Here is a 20,880-nt window from a genome sequence, read left to right as displayed (position 1 = left end):
TAAATGCAATCATTGTGTGTGTGGGAGTCTAGAGGTGCAGCAGGTTGAAATTCACAACCCCCACCCCCCGTACCTCACATGTTGCCTTTAAGATCCAGTGCTGTCTTTTAAGTTCAGAGAAAAAAAAAGCTTCACAGGTAAGAGACAGTCCAGTGGGGGAACAGTTCCTGTTGTTTTCTCCACACATGCTCACCCACCTCTATCTGCTCCCTCCTCCACGTCTGAGGAAACTGCACACACGTGAAAAAATAAAGGCCCTGAGGTGCATCGTTCCAACAGGTATGCAAATCAGGTTCACTCGAAGGAGGAATTTCTCTCTTAGCTTTCTTTCCTCATGGATGTGCCACACCTCAGGGGACTGCTATGCATATATTACATTACTGTGCATGTGTTTGTGGGAGGGTATATACTGTATGCGCTTTCCTTTTGTATGTGCGCTCAGAAGTTAAATGTTGCATACCCTCGGAGAAACACATACCAGTGAAAGACGCTCTGAGGTCTTGATCTACCTGCTCGCGTGTTTTTTTTGCCCCCTTCTTCTTCTTCTGTATATATATATATATATATTACCAGAGCTGCAGGCCATCTCCAATTAGGAGAGCTCCGCTCGTCTACCACCTCAGCTTGGGCCCAGTGTGCATATCTTGCCCTCTTTCCCACATGGTGGGATCACAGTGAGGTGATGCGTGACTGCTCATGATTGAGCCCTCTTTAACTAACAGGTGCTATCATCTCTGCAAACCTTTGCCGGTACCTCACCCTCATAGTGTCCACAAAAATGTGTAAAAGAAGAACAAATGTATAAATTATCTGATCACAAAGAGAGGCGCAGCGTGAAATCCCAGACTGAATCATAATTGAAAGCGGGCTTTTGGACTTCAGGATAGGAGAAAAAAAAAGAAGCGCTGGATTTCTTGAAGCTGAGGTGGTGGTTTCCTGGATTTGTGTAGGCAAAGCGTTGATGATTTCCAGCTCTGTTGGCCCGCACTGAATCAGTCAGAAGACATGAAATCGACACAGCATTGTGATGAATGAAGTAGTCCGGCTTTTAAAAACCACTGTCCTTGAATTTAGACGGGTTTGAGAGTGTTTGCTCCCAACAGGCTCCTTTAAAAAGCCCAGAAATAACCCAGAATACTCTTCATTTATCAGGATGACACGTCTCTATTGGCTTATAATTTTAAGAGGGTGGGGCACTCGATAAATCTTACAAGATGGCTTGTGGGAGCCCGGCTCTGTTACCTGGACAAGGTTTAAGAGCTCCCTGTCTCCATGTCCTCCTTCTTATCGCTCTCCACTGCACTACAACATCCTCCTCCACGTTTTGCCTCCACTTCCCTCCCTCCCTCCAAATCACAGTCTTTGCACCTGTAACCCCTGGGTGAGAGATGATTACACCTTTCGAAGCAGAAATTGAACTGAGAGCTTGGCCTGACCTCACTCACACACCTCCTCCTCCACCCACCATGACTAAAAACATGCGTAACCACCAAAACCGACAACCATTAAACACGGTGTAAATCATCCAGAGTTAAAAAATGACCATTTGCTGTGCAAAGTACATATAAATTAAGCATCATGTCGGCACATCTTAACAGACGCGTTAACACATATGTGACTGGCCATGATGGAAGAATTTTTTTCTGGTGCACCTGCACGGACGCCCCATCCTGCAGACCGAGTTAGAACCAGTCAATGCTGAGTCAACATAACTTAAAGGACTCGTGTGCAGGATTTAGTGGCATCTAGCAGCAGATTGCAATAAGCTATAAATATGAAGCATTAAATTATTACTTATATTTTGAAAGTTAGGCCAAAGATCCACAATAAAATGTATTAAATAAAAGTTGAATTGAAACAGGGCGTTTATCCAAAAGGGGAAAACAACGGCACCAAAATCCTTTACATCTGCAGTGATAAGAACATACAGTAATTGAAAAAGTTAAGTGAGTTCAGCTCTACTGTTCCTGATCCTTGTGTATGCACCGCAGATATTCACGCCAGTGGCCTGCCCTTTGTTCATTGATAAGAACATGCAACACATCACCTCCCTTCTGCCTCCCAATCTCCACCACCTGAAGCTGTTTGGAGCTAGCAGGACATTGGACCAAAGGCTGCAATTTCTAATTCACTAAGTCCTGAGGCTAAATTACGGGAAGTCAATGTCTTGTTTCTCTGCATGTGATATCTCCCACACAGTCGGTAACAAACTCATTTTCCTCCACTAGGAAAAAAATCACAAAGACTTTGTTGGTTGAACTGAGAGAGCGGAGACGACGGAAGAGAGAAGTAGGTATAACCACCAAGGGGAGATTGAGGTTGAGGGCAAGAAGAAAAAAAAAATAAAAATGGGGAAAAGATGTGATGGATTGAAAAGAAGGAGAAGGTTGGTTTTTGAAGTGAGATGAGATACCGTCAAGAGGTAGGGGGGGAGTAAAGGGGAGAGAGGAGGGGAGGGGGGGGGGGGACATAGCAAAAGCGACACACTTTCCGGGCTTATTTACACGTAGCTGCCAGTATGACAGGTAATTTGGGCAAATTCTCCACAGAGCCTGCAGCAGACGGCGGGGGGATAAAGACGAAAGGAGAGAGCAATAAGAGAGAAAAAAAGGGAAAGGAAAGAGAGAGAGAGAGGGAGGGGAACGAGGGGAGAAGAACTGAGGGGGGACGTGCGCAGACTACCTGACACGGCGTGAGTTGGGTCTGAGAGCGAGACAGCAAATGGGTTTCCAGATTCCAATCAGAGGAGAGGGGTGGGATAGGGGGTGGGGGTGAAGAGATGGAAGGAGGAGGGTGAAACAGGGACGGAAAGTCATCCTGCTGACAGAGTCTGATCATTTTATTTATCTGCAGCAAGGAAGGAGATATCAAAAGCACTTTTTAATTCAATTTCTCTTTTCCTGTTGAGGCTGAAAGATCAAGCAGAAGGCAGGAACGGATGAGGCAAAAGAAAAGAGGGGGAAAAAATACATATCCAGATCAGCCGATTTATTCAGGCTCTGATTTATTCACTTGTTTGTCTAACTTGTGCTTTGCGTATACGTGTGTGTGTGTGTGTGTGTGTGCCTCTGTGAAGGCAGGTGTGCATTTCTCTCAGTACACTTCACATTGGAGCAAAGCAAGACTGTATTTATAGAAAGCTCTCGTTCTTGCACAGCGCCGTGGCTGTCTGTCAGCGCTCAGAGCCAATTAGAAAACACTTGTTAATAGAGCAAGCGCTCGGCTTTCTGCTGCCGCGTGGGTTGTGTGGGAGTGTGATGACTCTATGCTCCCTCGTAGTGACAGCGACCGAGGTGTGGACGACAGTAACAGAGATAACGATGAAGGAGATAACGAGGTGTTTGTCCCCGTGGGTGGAGGTCTCTTCCGATGGTGGGGAGGGGAGTGAGTGCACATTGCACTGGACCCTCCGCTGACTTCCACATCCTGTGGTGACTCATGATTTATGGGGGAGGAGCGCTTGCCCCCGTGATGACCTTTTAACCCTGCATCCTCCTGTGCTTAAAGCCTCAGGCATCACAGACGTGACCCATCTTTCTCTTGTCACACAGACACACACGTGCCTATGCAGCTATGAACACACACACACACACAAACACACACACACTCCAGTGGGTGTGTATAATCACCGCCCCCGTCATATCAGTCATTCTTCCAGGATTCTGGATTCACCGAGATCTTAGCGGTTATCAAATGTGCACGTGCGTGCAAAAGTGCACAAACACACCCTCGAATTTTCAAGCGCCCCCAAGCAGCTTCCATGCAGAGCAATACACCCGGTGTTACACACAGCAATCTCACAGTTTATGACACAGTGAGAGAGGAAGAGCGACATAGGTCCCACTCATAAGAATGGGGGGCAAATTAAATGAAAAAGAAATGGGGAGCAGATGGGTTGAGATAGGAACACCCAAAAGGCATAGAAAAGAGACTTGACAAGAGAAACTGAGAGAGACAAACAAGCAAACATGTTTTAAAGAAGACGTACACCGATGTAGATGAAAAGCAGATTGACAAAAAGTGGGCAGGACAGATTTTCACATCTGGAGGTAGCTGAAAAAGGGGGCTGAAGAATGAGCGCGATGAAAAATAATCAAAGACAGTGCGAGAAAGGATTAACTCCTTTGCTTCAGTGGAGTATGTAATTGTGGTTAAAAAAAAACACTGACTCGCTGTGACAACAAAAACACAATTGTGCCGCAGAGAGCCGTGAGTGTGATGCTGGGAATTAGCAGCAGTGATGAAGATGGAGATAACAGTGAGGAGGATTGGGAGGAAAGATTCGGCTGATTATCAGAGTTGATGATAACAGTGTTGGTGGTTATCATAATGAAGGTGGTGAGGATTAAACGTGGCATAATGTCTCGATGATATGACAAAAAAAAGATGACTTGATTAAAATTGCCACTGATGCCAGTGATGATAGTGGTATTTTGTTGGCACAATTTTAATCACAGAGATTTTTACATATTCTGCCATAATTCGGTATAGCGGGAAGGCTGTTTTGCATCAAATAATTCCCTTTGGTTTTTTGCACTTTAGAACCCAATCCCCCCCTCGTATGACTTCATGAATATTCAACCACAAATACTGCCCTGGGGTATCAACACTGGTGTCACTCACTTGCTTTTATTTTTAAAACTAGTATGACTGCTAACCCTAAAAATGAAATCAGGGATACATGGCCTTTTCATACCTACAGAAGCAAATTATTTTTAATTTAATTAACTTTAAGCTTTTAAGCTTGTCCACCCTCTTTTCCTCTCAGTTGGTGAAGGTCCCACCCCGCCTCTTGTCATCCATACTGATGAGCTGTCCACCACCTAGCCTGAGGCTGAGGTAGCCAGCATCCATAAATGCCAGTACAGGTGTGGAAGAACAGGAAAATGGAAATCCGATACATAGATAAATTTATAAATGAGTTTTTGTACCTGTACGTTTAGCCCAAATGCCAAAAAAGCCAGCAGGGAAGTAACTAATGACAACTACTCACATTACTGTAATTAAGTTACACCATGTCATTTATTTCACTACTTTTAAATCATTATTTGCTACTGAGCCTACAATTTGAACTGTATCCAAACCTTTCATCTACATATTTGTAGCCAATTGCCAGGGACACACAGTAGACCTGCAAAACATTGCGATGCGGCAAGAATACCTTGCCAATAGCTGCCCCACAGCCGGCTTATGATTTGTAGCAATAGTTTCAGTTTGCCACAAGCAAATCTGGCACAAAAACATACTGTGGACCAATGAAAACCATTTAAAAAAAAAAAAAAATGCTACAACAGGTACAAGATTAGAGAGCTGGAGTTAGGAGGGAACAGTCTGGAGAAACAGAAACCAAATGGTGACAGATGAGGTTGTTTACTGGCTGTTTGTTTGCTGTGCATTGGGAGAAGTTTATACTAATTAGGGTTATGGGTTAAGGCTTACATGGATCCCCTCCTCTCTGCCTGCTTTTGGTAATGCATTAAACATCAAGGGTTAAAAAGTAATAAGTCGTTTTTGGGAAGAATATTTTGTACTGAGTCAATTTTCAGTACTCTTTCCACCACTGTAAAAAAGTAGTTACATTTTTAAGCTAATGCCATCCAGTGGTCACATACAGAACAACTCCAGTGCCAGACTGTATTACTGGTGATTAGGAGAAGGATCTTTATGTGACTCCCTTGGTATTACAGGAGAGTTATTACATTGCGTGTCTGGATTGAGGATATCAAATGTTATGAGAGGGGGTGAACTTGTGTCTGTTAACATCTGAGTCATGATTATTTGATCCTCATACATGCAGGAAATCAAATTTTTACCGTGTATAAACCTGTTTTAACAAGCTGGAGCTGCATCCGTGAAGGTGAGGGAGGGCTGATACAGAGGTTAAAGGCAACATGAGGAATAATTACATTTGAAAATATGATCTGAGGGTAATCAGATGGCAGGTCGAGGTGCCAAAAACAATCAAGTCACAAAGAAATAAAAGTGATAAGACAACAGCTGACTGACAAGTCATCGCTCAGTGGATTTAAGTTTCACATCCTGTACTCTGCTTCATTTCATTTCTTCACATGAAAAGTTATAAACCATCAGAGGATGACATGCAGACTTCATCCACCCACAACTTTACTTTGCCCATAGTATTAATTAGTACTAATTTATTCAATTTTTGATATCTTTTATTTGTTTTGTCTCTCTTTTCTGTTTTGTTTTTAACATATTCTATTACTATTATTAATTTTAAACACAACATCCACTAGAGTACAAAATTGAAAATGCACATGAATAAACAGGAAACAGTTCTATAGATGGCCAGGACAGAGAAACAGACTGATGAGGTGTCTCTAACTGGACGCCCTGTATGGTTAGTACCGCACTTACATAAACAAACCTTTGATTAACTGGTCTTTACTCTGACCCCAATCTTAGAAAAAAACGCAGATATGCCCTAACTGTGCGTGGCTTTACACAGGTAACATATGGCAAGGTCATCCGTCAACCCTGTGTAATTAACTTGGTGGCCTGAAAATGCGCCTTTAGGATACCATTAACCCGTACCAGCCTAACAAGGCTGTGCAAACACAGACTAAATACACCAGCAAACACACATCTCGGGCTAGAGTGAGTAGGAGAGCAGAGAGGAAAATCCATTTCATGAATATTGGATTTCATTATGAGGGCGAAAAACAGCTTTGCTGTGGATCATTCTTTAATGACCCAAAGTCCACATGCATGAATCTTTTAGTAGTGGCTGTCTGCTTGATATGGGGGAATGGACTAAGAGAAAAAAAAAGGGAAGGGAGAGCCGGTTCCCTAGTGGGTTTTGACGGACCATGAGACGAGACTAGGGTTGAGCACCTAGATCATGGACCCAGACAATCTTTTGGACAGGTAGGTCATCCTGTTGCAGACAGGCCAAGCGGGGATTCAGTTCTCAGACGCACTTGTTGCTGTTTGTCTTATGGTAACCTGCAAAGGAGAAACAACAGATTTCTCATCCAGATTTAATGTTTGTGTCAAATCTTTGGGTATGATTTATTTTTTGGATGCTCGAGGCTAGGCTTATTTCTTTGTTTGTGGTTTGTTTTCAATGTAAGAGACGAAGCTTTCACCTGAGAGCCTCTTCTCACCTCTAAACTGATCCTCACTGATTGGCCAAGAGGTCAGATCCCTCACTTCACTCCTCTACACTCTCTTGAGCCACTAGACTCCACCATCCTTAAGTTTGGTTTGTTGCTGGGAATTTACAAATGACTCACCTCTCTGGTCAGGGCTGAATTTGCAATGACTTATTTGTATTCAGCTCAAATACACTGGTATATTTTTGTGTGTTTTATTTTGGAAAAGGTGTGGCTGTCATATTCAATATATTTCGTCCGAAAATGAAATGAAAAAGAAATTCATCTTCAATCAATCAGTGACTCACAGGTGATTGACATTATGATGAGTGACTGCAAGGAACACTGGTGAGAAATGGCAGTAAAGCGAACATGCCGGGGAACATGATGTAATATTAATCAGTGCAGCACTGCTGAGTTGATTTGTCACATTTAGTTATGTTGTGACTCTTCAGCTACTCATATCACGATTTTGTGGTTATATCAAAGGACATCAGTATTCAAGAATACACCCCAGAATATCTGAAAAAGGGAGTATATGAGATCAAAAAGGCAAGTGTGTGTACGAGATCAAAAGCCTGAAGCTAAAAGGAAAAATTAAACAAATTATTAATCACATGTAATTACAATGAACAGCACATTTGTATGGCTTTATTAGTTTTTTTGCATTTTGAGTGAAAAGCAAGTGTTCTGTGATTATGGAGCTATTTAAAATCAGCAGCTTTAACCAAAGTTGCAGGTGGAGTAACACAGGCATGAAATGAATGTGGCAAGCAACCTGGCAGAGCTAATAAATAAAACAACCAGCCACAGCAAGGCACAGCCCTCCATATGGTGTGCTTCTGTCTGAACCAACTCTATCTGGCTCATCCATCCTTTGTGCAAAGCACAGTCCATCCCAGGAGTGGCCTTACCCTTTCCAGCCCAGCCAATTAGCTCCTGTAATGCAGCATTCTTCTCACCTAACACTTCCATACAAGCAGAAGCCATTACAGGTGCTACCTCCTCTTTGACCTTCTTTCAAACCAGATTCATCAGTTTACCAGGATCCATTCAATGTCACCCCAACGTCAGCAGTTTGTAACGCGAGGTTGGGGGCCACCATGGGGTGTGTCTATGAAACTATTTACAAATGTGAAATGACAAATTTTATTTATGCAGTTCTTGGAATGGCAAATTGTCCTTGTTACATAGTCATTGCCACTGCCAACTCCCTGTTTTGCCCTGAGAAAGGAGTAGACGATAGGTCTCCTGTAATAAATCTGCTCGAGCTGGAATCAGGGATCAAATTTGTATCTTTGAAATGGTTGTCTTAAATGTTTAGTTAGAGATAATACCCCAAATCATATCAGAAGTGATCTCAGGACACTTTTCATATGGAGCAAGACTGCGCTCTTTATAATATTATATACAGAGATCCAACAATGACCACCATGAGCAAACACTTGCTGACATTGGCGTGGAAAAACTTGGGCATAACACGGCTCGTTGTGAACAGTCATCTGCCACGAATGACTGGGTTTAGAGAGGGAAAGGGGGAGGACAGAGAGGCAAAGATGCACAGCAACAATAACAGTAACAATAACAACAACTATAATAATAAGAAATGTGACTTTGTTGTAATAAAGTTCTGATAATCATCAAAACCCCAAATCAAATGCCAATCCTGTTCATGTTTGCACTAGAGGTCAAGTGTAATTTGTATGTATTGTATTAACTTTTGTCTTCTAATTCATAGAGTAATAGAATGTGATTAGCTCATAGGAAACTTTTTTCATATTAAGACAAAGAGATGAAGAGAACAGCCACATTTCACCACTCCAGAGGATGTCAGCCTGTCATCGCGGGGAGTATATTCACCAACATCTGCTGTGATATACCATTTTGTTAGTCTATTAGACAGTATCATCCTTTAACAAGCATGGAGCATGAATTAAATTAGTAATAACAGCGAGCATTCCTATTAAACTTGCTGCAAAGGGAGTACATTACAGGGGGCACCGCAGCAGGGGAGGCACAGCTTTGATTATAAGTTGTGAAGATGTGGCGTTCCCCAGGTGATCGGGGCTTACGCAGAAGGTTGACAACTCTGATTCTACTTTTTTTTTTCTTTTTTTTTAATCACATATGTCCATTACTCTGTAGGCACCAAGTTGCCCCAGAAAAAAAAGCAAACAGATGGCCTTAGGTTGTGCGCTTGTGTCTTCAAGTGTGAGCTGAGAGCAGGAAGAAGTAACGGGTGAGTGGGCACAGTTGGAAGGCCAGGGGGTCCCCGGGGCTGAGCACCAAAGCAGAACTTATAGAACACAAACTGGCTGGGGTTTTACATTATAATAAATTCAGCGCTACTGTAATGCAATTCTATCCACTTCCATGTTTGACTGTGTAATTGCTGTCCTCTGAATTGAAATGTTGCAGTTTCAAAGACACAGTACTTCAAAGCTATTCAGTCTATATGGCTTGACAACTTGTGTTGTGCCATCTTTGCTTTCAGCCTGAGCTGCACACTTGTATAAAAGAGAATCTCTGCTCACTTAGAAGTCGTTGCTTTAAGAAAAAAAAGAAATCACTGCTCTACATCAAACTGCACTGTCAAAAAGCTGACAACGGACATCTATATACTGGAGAATAAAAGGCTCACTGTGATGAAGGGAGCGGAAATGAGGCATTAAATGGCAGGCGTTTCTTATTCAGCACGTGATATCAAACGTATTTGCTTAAGTGCATCACATTAAACCCTTCGTCCCAAATTTCAGAGACAAGGCATGTTTAATCAAATGCAATCCATTACACGTGTGATGTCATTGTTTTCACTGTCTGAAATAATTGAACCTTAAGGGAAGTTTTCTCCTGCCAACTTAACTCTCACCACACAAAACCAGTCTGGTGAAAAAAAAAATCTAATTAAAGGGAAATCAATAGCACCAGCAGAATTCCTTCCAACATTTTTTGGATTTATAAACGCTCGGCAGTGGCTGAATTGAAATGTAATTTTTTTTCTCTCTCTCTTTCTGAAACTTTGCGCAATGTAGTCGATCAGCTGCTATCTTCCTTTTTTTCTCTCTCCGGTCAAAGAGAAAAAGAAGAAAAAAAAAAACGTAATTGGAGCCCAATGTCAATAAGCCTTGATCATGATGGATTCAAGAGAGGATCAATCATGTCGGCCTGATTGAGAAAACACCTGCACTGTCTGCCCCACATTTGTCATGTCTGATTTAGCTGCCTCCCTGCAGTATACAGATCAATTCTGATTACAGCTGTCAAACCCAAAATAACAAACAAAGGTAAGTGCAGGTTTGATAAAGCAGGTATTTACAATAAATAGGCCAACATGAAGCCTAATAACAAGTGCTGAATTGGATTGTTTATCTTCTCATGGTTCAGATATCATCTGATTTAAATCTTCAATACTGTGGATCTTGTTCTGACATCATCTTGATACGGATTGTGTTTTGCTGTTTTGCAAAACTTCAGTATTTTTATCTGAAGCATAGATTTTCCATTTTGATGTATCGTTTGAAGTCGTCTTTATCACTGATTTTTTTTTTTTCTCATCTAGTCGATCGCAGCAGATATGCACAGCAGTTTTTAAAGCGACAGTGAAAACAGGCTCAGCGGACCCTCAATCAACAATTTCACTTCTATAATGTCAACGGTTCCAATAACTCTTGTCATGTCTCAAAGTATAGCCGTTGTCAGGTATAGATATTGACTTGTCAGCAGAAATATGTTGTACTGGAGTACTGTTGTCCAACATTAAGCAGCTAATTGCCCTTTTCTGACACCTTCATTATTTCTTAATGGAATTGTAGGTCTGCTGGCTAGAGAAAGGTCACATCGATACAGTCTGTACCCCGGCGATGGGGAGAGAGCGTGATGTTTTGCTGCTGTGACAAAATGATCTCACAGAGTCATTTAAAAAAAGGCGATTTGCTCAAATGTTTGTTTTTGTTTTTATGTACTAAATCTATCTGCCATTTCCAGCACTATATTTGATCAATATATCAAACATTAACAAAGAGTACTTTAGATGACAGAGAATATTGGGTTCTGGCATTCATTTTTATTGACAGATTTTATGTGTCCTCTAGTATTGCAATAACCGCTGCAAGTTGGTAGTAAACAGCAGCTCAGCAAGGACAGAATGAAGAAGAATTTTAATTAGAAATTTGACTTTTATCTCAGGAATGCTATGCATTATAATGATTACATTTTAGGAAAATTTCTTCCATTTTTAATGCTGCTCTAACAGAAGGGTAAAAGTAAACTGACACAGTTTTTATTTATTTATTTTTTTTAAAGAAAGCCAGCTTTGAAATGTGTAAAGAAAAATATTTTTGACCAGTAATTGGAAAACACACTGGCACCGGATATTACACAACAAATTAGATATTAGATATGGTATTCACCCACATCCCTCAGTGAGTAAAGGACCAAAATGTGATTGAAGCACAATTAAAAAGCACAAAATACCTTGGAAATTACTTAAATAACGTCTGAGTCCAATACTGCACTCACGACCTCCCTCATGCAGGTCCGAGCACTAATGGAATTTCACTCTCTGCATTATAAAACTGGGAAAAGCAGCACAGGCTTTTAGCGTTATCCATCCGCACATCTAATTAGTGAAATATCATAATACAATAACACAGCAGCGTCTTCTCCCAAACCCAATTAATGGTCTATCGCAGTGCAAATGTTTGATGAAATCTCACCTAACATCCCAATTACCACAATACCACCATAATATCACAAATATATAGTTTGTGAAAAATGTTCCTGTGATCTTTTGCTTCAGAATGTGTGAGACGATTATTTTTTTACTCCGATTACCCAGAGGACACGGAGAATTAAAATCCTTCAAGACACCGCGGAACATTCCCAGTCCATTTACGGGCTGTCAAAGACAAATCCTTGTTAAAATTCCCTTTAACTGAGTCTTACTGTCAGGATGTCAGTCTAATATGGACACTTTATTACAAGAAAATCCCACTGGCACCTTCACAGCTGCAGTTGGGGCCACGCGCCAAACTTAAACAGCAGGAAGAATCGTGGCGTATCTCTAAATCACAGCATAAGCTCTAAAGAGAAGGGCAACGACTCCGCCGAGCGCCGAGTTCCACCAGGCATTGGCATGGTTTGTTTTTCCCCCAATTATATACTTTTCTAAAACAGCAGCCGGAACATGTAATGTTAGTATTTGATTGCTGTGTGTGCTGGCAATTTTAAAGAGTGTCTAAATATAATATTTTATGTAACCTGTGAATTCTTGACAAGCCTCAAACTACTTATTATGATGTGGGCGCACTGCATGAGGGTCTTATTAGAGGTGTGCTGTCTCGCTGGAATGACTCCCTAACCAGTGGCGTATCACATTAGCAGCAGCTCCTTAATGCCGCAATATCACACAGCAAGTGACCCTGAAACAATTTTACTACTCCCACTCATGGCGATATCACCCAAACACAGTTTTGGTTGGCAGGATAAACCTGCCATGTTTTTTTATTCCGCCTAATCATCTGCCTGCAAAATCAATCCATCTCGATCACTGCCTGTTGCGGGTCTTTGAATCCCTCCTCCCCCTTCTTCGCTCACACCATCTGTCTCTCTTTCCTTGCTTCCTCCCAGCAGCCCTCTTTCAATCATTTTTTCATAACTCCTCTATCTCTCCAGCCTGTCCACCCTCATAAGCTCCCTCTGTCTTTTCCCCTCCGCTGTTTCTCGCTCTCCGCATAAAACATACATAGCACACTGCACATGCTGCATGTTAATGTGCTTTTTTTTGTGTGTGTGTGTGTGTGTGTGTGCAAATTTCATGCCAATGCTGGAACATATCAGCTAATTGCTGTTAGAAAGGTGGCACCGACGCCGGGCCACACTTGATTCACAGCAACACGTTAGCCGTCTTCAGCTGCTGACCGGCTCATTATCATTTAGAACTGCTCGCTGCACAAACTACACACCCACACGGTCTGTCGCTAACTCCTGACAGGAATTAGAATTATGTGAAAGTCAGGACGAGAGAGATTCTTACAGTTACTATTATGTAGTGCCAAAGTCCGGGGACCCAGCCTCTTATATGCCTCTTTTTGTTCCCATAGGAGACAATGTTGGTATGCAGTGCTCATTAGCACACCCTGTGTCGCTTTTCCACCCCTCACTCATGCCTTCTCTCTCTGTCTATTAAAGTCTGGGACACAATTATCCCCATTCTCTGTCTCTCTCTTTCACCCTCCATCTCTCTCGCTCACTGTGAATGAGAGTCTGGAACACAATTACCCCTGTTCTCTCTCTCTTTCTTGCACTTTATCCATCCATCCATCCCTCCCTCCCTCTCTCTCTCTCCGGCTCTCTCTCCACCTCTTATAGCTTCAGGAGAAGTCTGTGAAGGGAGCAGCTGCTGAAATATTTATTGATCTGTTTTCCTCAGTTTTATTTATTTCCCTCTCTTCCCTCTTGCCCTCCCTTCTCCCCTCTGCACAGACCCAGAAACACCTCCAGCGCCATGAGATGTCAGCGGCGGCGAAGGGCCTGAAAATCCACAACATGAAACCATTATTTAGCATTTGTTGCACCCAGTAGTTTTACCTGTGTAAACAAAACAAAAGGCACGAGTGTGGGATGAAGGCAAATGTGAGAACAACAGCGGCTTCGGCTGCAAAAACAGATTGAGCCGTGAGACAGGTGGATTGTTCGGGGTACTTCGATGCCACCATTGCTGACAGGAAACACCAAGGTGCTTTTTTTGTCAGTGTAAAGGAAGTTGTATACAACTGCGGGCTATTGAAGCAGTAGTCATGGCAACAATGCAATTATAATTACAATGGTAACAGTGTTGGTACTGGACTAAATGGATTCGCTGATGAATCTGACGTTATCTCTGCGTAATTAAAGGGCTTCCATGTTATCGCGCGTCCCCGTGGTAAATATCAGCGCAGTTAACCGGGAGTTTTGAGGTTACTCCAACGGCGAGCAATTCAGCAGTCGTTTGAAACTAATGTTTTTTTTTTTCTCCAGCCTTCTGTTGTAGCACCAAATGATTAAACTTACACACACACACACACACACACACACACACACACACACACACACACACACACATCCGTGCACGCACAAGAGAAAGATCACACACATAAACACACGAACACAGTGACGCACACACACACACACATACACACACAGCTAAGTCCCAATACCAGGCATGGCCTGCATTAGTGCCTAAGCCTTTTCCATTGATTTGCCGGCGAGCTCCTTGTCTTTTGGTAATGAGGACAGGGAGAGAAGCGGGACCCTCGTCCCTCTCGGCTCCCCCAGGACAAGCCGCCTGCACTAATCTGAATTGTGTTTCCAATGATGCTAACTCCCTGGCACAAAAAAAAAAAGACTAGAAGGAAGAGGGATGGAGGGAAGAAAATCACACAGCGCTCTCTCTCGCCCTCTAAGAGTATTCATTCCTCTTAAATATGTAACATCTGCACATCACCAAACAAGAAAACATCTCTTTTTCTTCCGTCTCTCTCTTCCCCCTGCAGACAGCTAAATCTGCAGTGTAGACTAAAGACTTTAAAATCAAAGAGGAGAAATTTGCACAGTGCTGAGTCTTATTCGATTTGCTCTATATGAACGCTATTGAACAAAGATCAATAAGAGTTATTAATTATCCCTGCTGAGTTTGTTGTGATATATATATATATATATATTATATATATATTAATATACTATATATTATATCTATATATATATATCATAATATCTATATTATATATATATGCCCCCTGTTTCCCTCATGGCTGGGCTCCATTGCCTTTTCATTGATTTACTGTTCACACCTTTAGTCGCGGAATTGTTGAAATTCATCTTCCCAGTGGTCCAAGTAAAGAAGATATTTCACAGTGTGTGCACGCATACGTTTATTTCTCAGAACATGTGTAGGTGTGTGTGTGTGTGTGTGTGTGTGTGTGTGTGTGTGTGTGTTAGCGTAGGCAGTGGTTTGATATGAGCACATGAGCCACCACTTATTCTTGCTTCTACAGCCACTCTGCTCCCTCTTGAATGATCCTTCCCATGCACTAAATAATACATAGCCCTCTTTCATTTGCCACAGCGAGAACCCGCAGCTAATGTTCATATTCACACTCGGACCGACGCAGGTCTTTAAGCTGGGACTGGGACAGAGGGAGGGCGAGGGGAGGTTGTAACGAAGCGAATTACTACAGTAATTAAACACAGTATAACTACCTGTCCTGAGCTGAAAGCGGTCCTAGTTCCTTTCCATTACACTGAACTCCATATATTATAACTGTAATTATAATTGCAAACAAGCCTCGCTGTAATCATTATTTATGACACTGACACTATGTGTAATTGCCAACCCCGCAAACCAATATCTGAGGCCCAGTGAAGTGTTTATCAAAACCGACAGGAGAAATCTCAAGGGCAGCGAGGTGGGGTTGCACGCGCCTATCGTCCACGGCAACAATGTAGCTAACCATCCTCAAAGGACTCGAACCTGTGACCTCGCAGTCACCGCTCTGGCCAGATAGCTGCTAACACTACGAGATGCGGAGTTCAGCTACAACCTGGCAGGTCGACAGGGTCAACAGCTCAGGGGTTATTCATCTCTGTCTCGCCTGTAATTGGAAATGTTGCAAAACCCACGTAGTGTGGGCATGCTAGTGAATACAATTCACCATTCCTCTCTGTTCTGGTCACTTCGTATTGATACTGATAGCTGCCACCCCTAAAATAAAGAGTTTGAGCTGGCTGCTTTAAGGTGGAAGTAAAGACTCCCCAGGGTCAGGTGCAATAGATTCAAACATTTCTTTTTAGTGTGTGAAATAAGATCACGTAAAAAAACTATATTTCACAATAAATCAGGTTCTGTCTACCAAGGTTGTGAATTAACTTGTTTTTACTTTTACTTTTCATTTATTTACCTTTGTCATTGTGTGTTCCTCCATTTAAAAATCATAGTTTTTTCCCCCATGTGACACAAAAAGACTGAACTGAACTAATTATATTTTGCAGTCCTTGATGTGTTTCACCTTGAAATTCAATCAAAAATACTGTCAGTGGTAGCTAACTATGACATGATTCATGAAGGATAAAGTCACTATAGTTGTTTCACTTATTCTACTAAATCATCACTGGGTAGTATTTCTCTTTTTACAGTAACTTCTGGTACATTTTCAAAAAATCACGCTGCTTTAAACCTAGAAAAAAAGTTTTCTAACTCTTACCTAAGTCTTACCTAACATTGCCATACCCAACAACAAAGGAATATATCAATGTATTTCCCAGCACACCATACTTTATTCTCCAAACCGTCCGAAATATCAACTCTCAACAATCAAGTTTCCATACAACACCAAACGCACATATTCATTTTCCGTCACAGCATCTGTCTCTGCCAATGGGTCAAAACACAGCTGGAGGCAAGATGGTTCTTAAGGTACTAATTTAAGGTACTAGATTCAGTGGAAGATGTTGGATTCACAGCACCATAGGCCGCCACAGAGTAACAAGAGTGATAGTGAAGTGATACCCAAGGGAGAAACATTCAGACTGCAGACCCACTCCAGGCTGGTTAAACCTCCAACCCATGTCCCTAAGGCTCTTGAGACCAAATCCAGGCCCTCTCACTCCAACACTTGCAGATAAATAAAACCTGCCAAAATGGCAGAGCATTTGTAAGCCAAACAAGGAAAACAACTGCACACAGAAACCATGGATTTCAAAGGGGGAGAGAAAAAGCAGAGGCCCCTCCAGAATATGAGCGCAAGGCATCTGTTGATGCTGGCATCGCCGTTCTCTTCATCTCCAAGCCAAGACTGGTGATCCAGTCGAGTGTGCGTGAGTGTGTGTACGCGCGCATGCGTGTGTGTGTGTGTGTGTGTGTATGTGTGAGGGGGCAGGAAAGAACGGTGGCTACGTGCTAACATGTGCAATGCGCATTGACCCCACTTGGCCCCCATATGTTGCTGAAACAAGAAGGATGGCGGGCTACAAAGCAACCCCTCCTGTTTTCACCTGTGTTTCTGCTCTGTACACTTCCTCTCACTAGAGCTGCCATCACAGCAGTGCATGGTGGGTGGGAAGACCCATCTGTTGGACTGTTGGTCATATATGTACAGTACACAGCACAGTGTGTAAGTGTAAATTACATTAATGGGTGTCTGTAAGCAAGAAATCTGTCTCTAGAGTATCTAAATATAGAATTGAAATAATATCCTTTGATATATAACCTTAGACGTCCTCTGCTGTGACCTAATGTACCACCGTAAGCAGAAGCAATTTCTCTTGTCATCTTCACTTTTCACTGAATCAATGATGGCATTATTCTCATTATCAGATCTTGCAGGTTTCTGTCATAACAGAAATCCTTTGAGCGTAGGGTAAATTGTTTAATTTCGAGTGGAGGTGTGTGTGGATACGTTCGCAGCCTTAATTTTCCATCGTTTGGAAAACAACAAAGCCTCACGCTGTCTGGTCTCATAGATGAAACAGGTTTGGATTAATTGCAGACAGCTTGTGTGCCAGAAATATGTAGATATTTTACCGTATGTATGACTGGGCGATTGGCCATCCACCTTAATAGAGTTATGATTCTCAGTGGAAGAAAAGGGAGAATAACGGGTGAAGGGAAAGGCATGACATGCCAAGAGCTGGCCATCACACCCATGTGAGTGGTCTGTGCATTCACATGCCAGGCCAGTCGGAAACCTTTGAATAGCATAATTATGTTTTGCAGCAAAGAAAAAGCTCTTTTTCAGCCTGGTTGGCATGTCATTAAACAAGTCGAGAACACATTTTATTTGCTGTTTCTGAGAGTATGAATGATAAAATGGTATTCCCTCATAATAAATAGTTACCATGTATAATGTAAAGTGGCTAAATGAGTGATCATCTCTGTCAAGAGGTAGAAATATCTTCAGATGAATAAAGTCATAAAGTCTTTCAGACAAATTCGCCTTATGCAATATTAACCTGGCAATAATAACTCACACGCAATCTGCTTCACAGTGGTGGTGAAGCATTTAAGCAACCACATAACACACTAGGCCCGACTCTAAGAGGGAAGAGATAAACAGGATTATTCCACTACTGCATGATTTATCAAGCAGCGGACAGTGCCCTTTTAACAGTCATGTTCTTCTTTTATAATGCATGCTTTCTACCTTAAAAGATGGACGTATTGTGGACCTAGAGCAACTCAGAGCAGCAGGCGGGATCCCCTGTCTGAGATGAATCTGATTCACATGTGCGATGCGCACAACTCACATCAATATCCAATCATTCCTCCACTGTGGCTTACATGATTCGTCACACCTTCACATCCCCGAAAAACCCACAGGTTACGGATTCAGAAGGCTGAAACGCTGAAATGAGACTCAGTATGGTTGTAGGGTTGTAGAGTTGGTTTTGCGCGGCGCTGAGTCCATTGTGTTTGTGTGCTGTGTGTGTGTCCTGCAGGGCTGTCCGTCTGCTCTCTGCCTGGTGTGGTGAAGGGGCTTGCTGTGGCAAGCCAACCATGACCAGCTGGGCTCTCCTGCCCACAAGGAGCTCAGGAGCAGGAGGCTATAGCCCGTCTGCATCTGCAGGTTGTTAACCTCACATCTTATTGCACTGACACGTCAATTATTGTTATTAAGGGCCAGAGTAATTTATTTATATACTGATTTCCCATGAGATGAAAGCAGGGCTAATTGAGCCAGGTGTGTGTGTGTGTGTCTGTGTTAATGCTAGATGGGCAGGGGGGGAAATTAGAGCACATGGTGAGAACGCCGTAATATATGGTGGGACATCCCATAGCGTGGTGAGAACATTAGAGGATGGCATGATGAAAAATGTAAGAGGATTTGAAATATTCCCTGGTTAGCGTTCCCCGGTGGACGACAACAACAATATTACAACACTGTCTGTTTGTGTTTGCATAATGAAGCAGTTTAAGATGCCACCTGAATCTTCTGCAAGTTTTCTCTCCGAGAAATGTTTCTGACTGCAGGAATTTTTTTTGTGCAGATGATTGAATTGTGTCTGTTTTTGTGGAGCTGGTGGGGAAGATGGTTTATGCCAGTGATAAAAAAAAAAAAAAGAGGAAATAGGCTTGACTACCCCACTACATGGTTGACCCCCCCTAAGCCTCCCTCCCTCCCCACCTCTTACCCATGACTGTCCATCCTTCACCATTTATTTCTCTCTGTCTCTCTCGACCTTGGGTTTGAAGACGTGGAACAAAACACTGTCTTTCCCTCCCTGAGTCTCTCTGCATTGCTTCTATCCCTACTTATGTTAACCCCCCCCCACACACACACACACACACACACACACACACACGCACCACCACCCCCCCTCTCTTTGCACTGATGGTGCGTCATGTGCGTGGGATACCAGGCCATTCATGTCACGTAAAGGAATGTCCACAGACGACAGCGGATGGGGGTCTATTTTTTCTTTTCTTTTTTTTTCCATAGTAAACATCTTAACATGCATCACTCGTTGCTTACACTGAACCACGAGGTTGGCTTGGAGACGAACCTGCCTCTGCGCTCACACGCACGCTCTCGCTCTCTCTCATGCGCGCACGCACACACACACACACACACACACACACACGCACACACCAATACACGCCATCCCCACTACATTTAGTATATCTGTGTGCGAGCAAATTGAGTGCACAGAATTCACGCGTGATTTACAGGCAGGTAGAGACCCCCCCCTCCCCTTCCTCCCCTTCCTCCTCCTCCATCTCTTCCTCCTCATCCTCGTCATTAGTATTCACCTCCACAGCCGTTTTCAAAAAAAAATCAAATACAAAGATGCGTATAGAGGCGCAGCGGCACAGAACCGTCAGCACATCGCTTAAAGTAGCTCATAAGAACTTACCTTTCGACAGCAGAACCAGGATCAAACCAGCAAACACGTTCCGCAAGAGGGGGCAGCCCATGATGGAGTTCTGATTGATTTTTCTGCTTGTTTTCGCAGCCTGGTGGTATTCCTCCTTTTTAAGGTACCGTTGTGGGGATTCTGTGTGTCTATATATATATTTATATATATATAAAAAAACGACCCACTCAATGAATGTCAACAGCAATAGTCCAACGCTTCTACATGTGACTGCACGAAAACATCAGTCTTGTCCACTTTTCCTTAGGATGTCGGAGAGAGATGGAGAGGTGTTGTTTGTCTTCTGTGTGGAAGAATCTCTCAACCAGAAAAATATCAGAGCAGAAAAAAAAAAACAAATATCCCAGATACTTAGTTTGGCTCTCGGTGCCTTGAAGGAAAGAGAATATATCTTAGAAAAGATAAAATAGAAACTGTCCAGTGACTTGACATAAATATGTTTTTTTTTTTTTTTTGTCAGAGATCAGTCTGTGTGTCCCGATCAGTCGCAAGTCTCCACTTCAGCCTTAATTAACCTGCTCCCGTACGTCTCTGTTGGTATGCAGCGCGTCTCGTCGCTCCGCACTCAGCGAGTCGCAGGGAACAGCACTGGATGCGAGACGCACAAGAAAGAGCATGATTGACAGTTCAAGGAGAGCCCCTTTCCCAATCACCGGTCCCAAGGAAGGAGGCGGGATTTACGATTGCACCGATGTCCCGCTCGGAGAGGCCGACCAAGGAACCTCACCGCCCAATCGCATGCGCGCACTGGGCGGGCAAAGCGCCATGCGAAGCGCGGCGCGGCGATAATGCAATGTGATTTATAGCCAGTTCGGTGTTGCTGCAGTACTCAGAGAAAACAGTCCACAGGGGGACA

At 42.8% G+C, this 20,880-nt stretch overlaps 1 protein-coding gene across 1 annotated transcript in view; it reads right to left on the bottom strand.

Moving 5' to 3' along the window:
- The window catches only part of iglon5 (IgLON family member 5), a 93,499-nt gene extending 72,863 nt beyond the window's left edge, over positions 1-20,636 (bottom strand). The window contains exon 1 of the mRNA XM_019279213.2: positions 20,004-20,636. Within this exon, the coding sequence (XP_019134758.1) occupies positions 20,004-20,064 (61 nt within the window). The 5' untranslated portion in view covers positions 20,065-20,636. The remainder of the gene's footprint in view (positions 1-20,003) is intronic.
- Between the last annotated feature and the right edge of the window lie 244 nt (positions 20,637-20,880).

Source organism: Larimichthys crocea, chromosome XIII, assembly GCF_000972845.2.
Source record: "Larimichthys crocea isolate SSNF chromosome XIII, L_crocea_2.0, whole genome shotgun sequence".
Taxonomy (NCBI): domain Eukaryota; kingdom Metazoa; phylum Chordata; class Actinopteri; family Sciaenidae; genus Larimichthys; species Larimichthys crocea.
Note: the sequence above shows the minus strand (reverse complement) of the source record. Positions and strands in the feature narration are given on the sequence as shown.